At 33.2% G+C, this 6,023-nt stretch overlaps 1 protein-coding gene across 1 annotated transcript; it reads right to left on the bottom strand.

Annotated features, from left to right (window-relative positions):
* Window positions 1–5,081: 5,081 nt before the first annotated feature.
* Window positions 5,082–6,023, bottom strand: Or8c16c (olfactory receptor family 8 subfamily C member 16C). The gene is given in 1 exon segment (NM_001000814.1): window positions 5,082–6,023. A coding segment is annotated over 1 exon segment (942 nt).

Below are 6,023 nucleotides of genomic sequence, written 5' to 3'. Positions count from 1 at the left end.
CTTTTCCCATCTGGCATATCCATCTTCTGACTATTAGTTAAACTTTTCACTATGGTAATCACTATGATTACCAAGATTCTGTCTACACTAAAACCAAAGTAAAGAAAGCTAAAAGAAAATATCATAAACTTATGAGTTCTCCTCCTCTTGGTATTTAATATTTCCACTAATGTAATTGCAAGATGTATATATTTATGGGTTATGTCATATGCCACAGCTTTCATGTAGGAATATGTTATTCAGGCTAATTTGAATCTGTATATGTCAGACATGGTCACCCACACTTACCTCAGATATGAATATTCTCTACTTTTTGTTAAAGCCCCATCATTATTTTACATTGACATATTTATTCATGAGGTCCTAGAGTTAATCCCAAGCACAACTCCTTATCAAAGTTAAAAGAACTGTGCTATTCTTAGAGATGAAGTTGATCAGGAGAATCACAACCTTCAATCTACTTTCGTATTCTCATTATAAAATCATTGATAGATGGGCAAACAAGATCATAAAGTAAAAGTTTTATTTAGAAAAGAATTTATTAGTCCCAGTGAGAGCATGCATACAAGGGAGAACCAGAAAAAAAAATCACTCTATGAGGTAAGGAAACCTTAAATTAGTGTTACTATCCCAACAATGTTTTCTCAAATAAAGAACAAAAAGTGACAGCAAAGTGTGAAATTAAATTACTAGAAGAAAACATTATCGCCAATATTAGAGATTATAAATGGTTTATTTGCTGATTAGCGTTTTGTTATAGAGCATTGGAATATTACCAGCTCAGGAGTAAATTATCCTAACGTATTTATCTAAACTTTCCACTTCAGGTAAAACCTTTAGAATATCTTAATTTAAGCTTTCATTGGTTTCTATAAACTCAAAAATGAAAAATGTCATCACATAATGTCAAAAGTTATAGAAGTTTGCTGTGATTTAGCATACTCCAGTGTTTGTATCACTATGTTTTAAAGATGCCTTCATATTTGTCTCTCTTCTGCTCTTTGATTATAAACATTTTTGTAGCCACTTAAAATACATAAATCTAGGCAACTTCAATCCTCTGCCATGGGCCAGAGTCACCAATATTTGATCAGAATAAATGATGTTTTTGTTTCGCATAACCAAAACAGTATTCAATGGGAATTTTAATAAAATAATTAAATCAAGAGAGAGATTGATTGTATAAACATCATTCTTCACAAAAAGAGAAAAGCAATCTTAAATCTAATACGGAAGCATGTAAACATGTGGATGAGTAAAAGATAACACCAGAGATATTAGCATGCCTAACTTAAAGTTTGACTACAAACCTGTAGTAATATAAATTCCCATTGTATTAGCCAATAGATCAGTATGAGATAATAGAGGACACCAAAGTAAACCTTTCAGCTATAACCACATTGATTTTAATAATACTTCATTAATGAAAGAGAATTTCATGTACAAATTTTGCTCATATCTCTCACTGAATGCCTGCCTTCTCATCTAACTTGGGGGATTTGGGTTTGTCTCTCTCTTATTTTAGTAAAGGCATCCAGTACTAATTGTGCTTCCTAATCACTCTTCAGCATGGACTATGACAGTAGTATGGTGAACTTAGCAAGCGTCACCGCATTCAAGAAAATTGACCCTCACGCTTGCAACAGCTATTAAACTTCATCAGGTTTTCAGCTTTTGTTTTTCAGCTTTTGGTAGGCTTTTGTACATACATCCTCACGGCCATGCACTAACTTTGTCTGGCTTGAGATTAAAAAGAGAGCAGAGCATGTTGTCACAGTTGCAGTGTGTTCCTAAATGCAGCTGCCCTATTGTACAAAGGCACACTCTTTCCTTGAAACTATCTACTCTCACGTCAGGCTCTTACAATTTTTCTTTCCTCTTCTCTGTGAGAATCCATGAAGAAGGGTATGATCTGAAAGTCTAACTTAGGATTAAGCACTCCAAAATCTCTTGTTCTCTGAATGTTAATCCGTAGAGAGTCTCTCTACCAATTTTCATCTACTACAAGAAGAAGCTTCTGTGATATGGATTGATAGGTGCAATGAACTATGAGTGCAGCAATAATTTGCTAAGAATTATTTTAATGTTATATCAGAATAATAGTGGCATGTTATTTGCAGAACCAACGACCTATTCTAGTCCAGGTTCTTGGTCCCACTAAAAGTGTCAGATATGCCAGAGGTGCCTTCTAAAAGTGATAGCCTGTTCAAAAAAGGGGATAACCAAACTAAATAGCACCTGCGCAAAAAAAATGCACCTGGATGCTTGTCTCTCACCTGTCTTAACAGTCAGTACAGTTGTATAAATGACTATAATGCAAGACCTGAGAGTTTTAGAGTAAATCATGGAGAAAATAACTTAAGACACAGGCATGAACAAAGACTTTCTGAACAGATTCCAGGATATGAAAGAAACTACTATTAAACCAAAAACACACAGTCAACAGAATAGATGAAAATATTTAATATCTATACATTCAGATAAATATCTTGACTATACAATTCTTTAAACTAAGCACTTCAAACCAAACCAAACAATCAGTGAAAAAGCTAATAAAAATGTACACAAATCTGTCAAATAACAAAACAAAAGTAGCCAGTAAACATTTTAAAATATTCGAAATCACTAATCATCAAAGGACAGCACATATAAACTATAGTGAGATTCTATCTCACCCCAATCAAAATGGCAGACATCAAGCAAACAGTAACATCAATGCTGAGAAAGGTGTGGAATAACATGAATAGTTTTTATCCTGCTAATAGGAAATTAAACACTTCCAGATACCATAATAATCAGTATAGAGGTTACTCAAGGTAATAGAAATAGATCTACCAAATGGCACAGCTCTATGACTTTTTGGTATTTTCCCAATTTCAAGTCACTATTCTACAAATTCACTATATTAAATACATAATGAAACCAACCTAGGTGACAAAGAATGAGTAAAGATAAAATTTATTTATACAGTGACCTTTTATCAGCCATAAAGAAGACTGAAGTTATTTCATGGGTAGTAAACTAATAATCTCATGGTGGTTTTACTAAGTAAATTAAGCAAGTCTAAGTAAGGCAAACATCATATATTTTCTCTCCTCTATGGTTTCTATACATTATTAATGAGTAAATTGTATATTTCAAATAATAGTGTTGAACAATACACATTGTTACTTGTTTTTTATTATAATATAATTATTTTTCCAAATAAGGAGATAGTATCGAACACCATCTTAAAGTACATATTTTAATATGGTAATTGTAACCTGACAACTCAACCAAACTACTATACCTTATCATGACAGAAAAACAATCACTAATAACAGCAAACAAGAAGTGTTATTATGTAGCTCACCATTAGCACAGCACTTTATTATGAGATATCAATAATAATATATGTACTTTTTATTTGACCATCGAAGTCTGACAGAAAAGTTCTCTATTATAGCATCTTGGCTGGGCTCATATTCTCATAGTAGATGCCTTATTTTTTGAATAATTGTGAAAATTTTCTCTAGAAAGTACATTGTTATTTTGCAATTTACTTTCCTCTTTCTTTGAATACAATATTAACTTTTATATTATTATTTCTATGGCATTCAAAGTACTTATAGACTATTATAATGAAGTTTTTTTGCAATGCTACAATTTCATAACTATTTTCTTCAGTACGATATGTAGATATAAGATAAAGAGATAGCAATATATAAAGATGTAGTAAGAGACAGAGACAGAGACAGAAAGAGATTAGTTTTGGTCTTGTGAATCAAACTCAGAAACAACACCATGCATGCACTGCATTAATAAGCCTTAATTAATTAATTAACAAGCCTAGCTGTGGTTCAATTATTCAGATGTAAACATTATTTCCTTTAAATACGAACAACAGGGTGATAGGGAAAATGGATTAGACATTATTATGACAATGTTTTCTGACCATAAATTAACACAGTGGTTTTAAAAAAATCATGTAGTCCACATATCAGGAAGAAAAAGCAACATTTTCAACCCTACTCCTGCGAAATATCAGAATGCTGCTTTGTTGCCGTAACTATAGGTCCTGAGAGACGAGGGCAAGAAGTAGATTTAATAAATGCTCAAGCAAATATATCCCAGTTTAAATACATTATAAAATGCCATTACAAACTTGAAGCTAATAGCCTTTAATACAAAATTCTGGTAAATTCTCAATGATTTTTTTAATACAACTCCCATCTCTTCCAAGTAATATATTTGGTAGGTAGGTGAATGGACTTCATAGCAAAATGTGTCCATTAGATTTCAAATCAAATTTCAAACCTACCACTAAGCAGCTATATATACCCTTAACAAGTACATGAACCTCTCTTTGCCTCAGTTTTCTCATTTTGAAAAAAGAGCAATGGTACAGTTTTATCATGTATTTCAAGGTTACTTTTTAAAATAAGTCCTTAGAATAGTGTCTAGCATATGAAATGTGCTTTATTTGAAACACATATAAAAAATGTGGTTTACTTATTCATAGGTTTCAATTTTTGGTGCATGTAATTTTCCTATATGATAATTAGATATATACAAATAATAAAAAGTGTTAAACAAATAAAGGCAACACAAATTTTTAAAAAGAAACTACTAGCAAAATAACCTGAAAATTGCCAAAACTTTGACAACTGTCACCTCTTATCTGTGTTATTGAATATTTAGAAAACAAACCCATTGGATAAGGAAAGATAGATACAAAATTACAAAAACAATTAAGAAATCAGTTTGACATAAAGAATACTAGTCCATGGATTTTCTTGAATAAAAAAGGCTTATAGGAAAAAGTAGTAGGTAGTGTTCTCCTTAACTAAAATAAGCTAGCAGAGGAGGGTCTTAATCTGATATAGGTAAAAGACATGATCAAATGAAATACAAATGCAAATGTATCAGTGGCTGATAATGTCCAGATACAAGTAACATTGCATAGTAGAAGGAAAATGATACTGTAGAAAACGTATACAGTAGAAGCATAAGATAAAGGAAAGGTTATCAAAAACACAAACAAAAACGGAAGGAAAACAGCAGAAAAAAAGACAGATGTAAGACAAAAACCACTACATAGATCATTTGTTGAGTCTCTTCATGGTTCTCTTCATGGCAATCTTGACATCCTTGTTCCTGAGGCTGTAAATAAGAGGATTCAGCATGGGAACCAAGAATGTATAAAACACTGAGAAAATTTTCCCCTGGCCCACAGTCTCAGCAGAAGATGGCTTGACATAAGCAAGCAGCCCAGATCCATAAAAGAGACTAACAGTTATGATGTGGGACCCACAGGTTCCCATAGCTTTGGACCAACCCTTACCTGATGATATATGAATGATATTGTAAAGGATCATACCATAAGAGATTAAGATAATTAGGCTAGATAAAGTGATAACCGTACCCACCACTACAAAGCTCACAAGTTCATTTACGTAGATACTACTGCAAGAGAGCTGGAGGAGAGGGAAGATGTCACACATGTAGTGGTTGATGATGTTAGAGTCACAAAAGCTGAGCCTGATCATACACCCTGTGTGAGCCATCGCCCCAGCAAACCCCATCAAGTAAGAACCAAACATCAGCATAAAACATATTCCAGGTGACATAACAACCTTGTACATAAGTGGCTGACAGATGGCCACATAGCGATCATAGGCCATGGCTGTCAGCACATAACTCTCAGAGTTCACCAAAAAGCAGAAGAAGAACAGCTGAGTCATGCATCCTCTGAAGGAGATGGTGTTTTTCTCTAAAACAAAACTCATTAGCATTTTGGGGGTAAAAACAAATGAATAACAAAAATCAATGAAGGACAGATTGAAGATGAAAAAGTACATCGGGGTGTGAAGGTCTGAATTCAAGAAAATGATACTCATTAAGCTTAAGTTACCCATCACAGTGGCTGTGTAGTTCATCAAGAAGAGAAAAAATAGTGGGAGCTGGAGCTCAGGTTGGTCTGCCAGTCCCATAAGAATAAACTCAGACACAGAAGAATCATTTTCCATAATCATTTGCTTCAT

This window comes from Rattus norvegicus, chromosome 8 (genome assembly GCF_021556685.1).
Source record: "Rattus norvegicus strain SHRSP/BbbUtx chromosome 8, alternate assembly SHRSP_T2T, whole genome shotgun sequence".
In the NCBI taxonomy this organism is placed as follows: Eukaryota; Metazoa; Chordata; class Mammalia; order Rodentia; family Muridae; genus Rattus; species Rattus norvegicus.
This window is presented reverse-complemented; position numbering and strand designations above follow the sequence as displayed.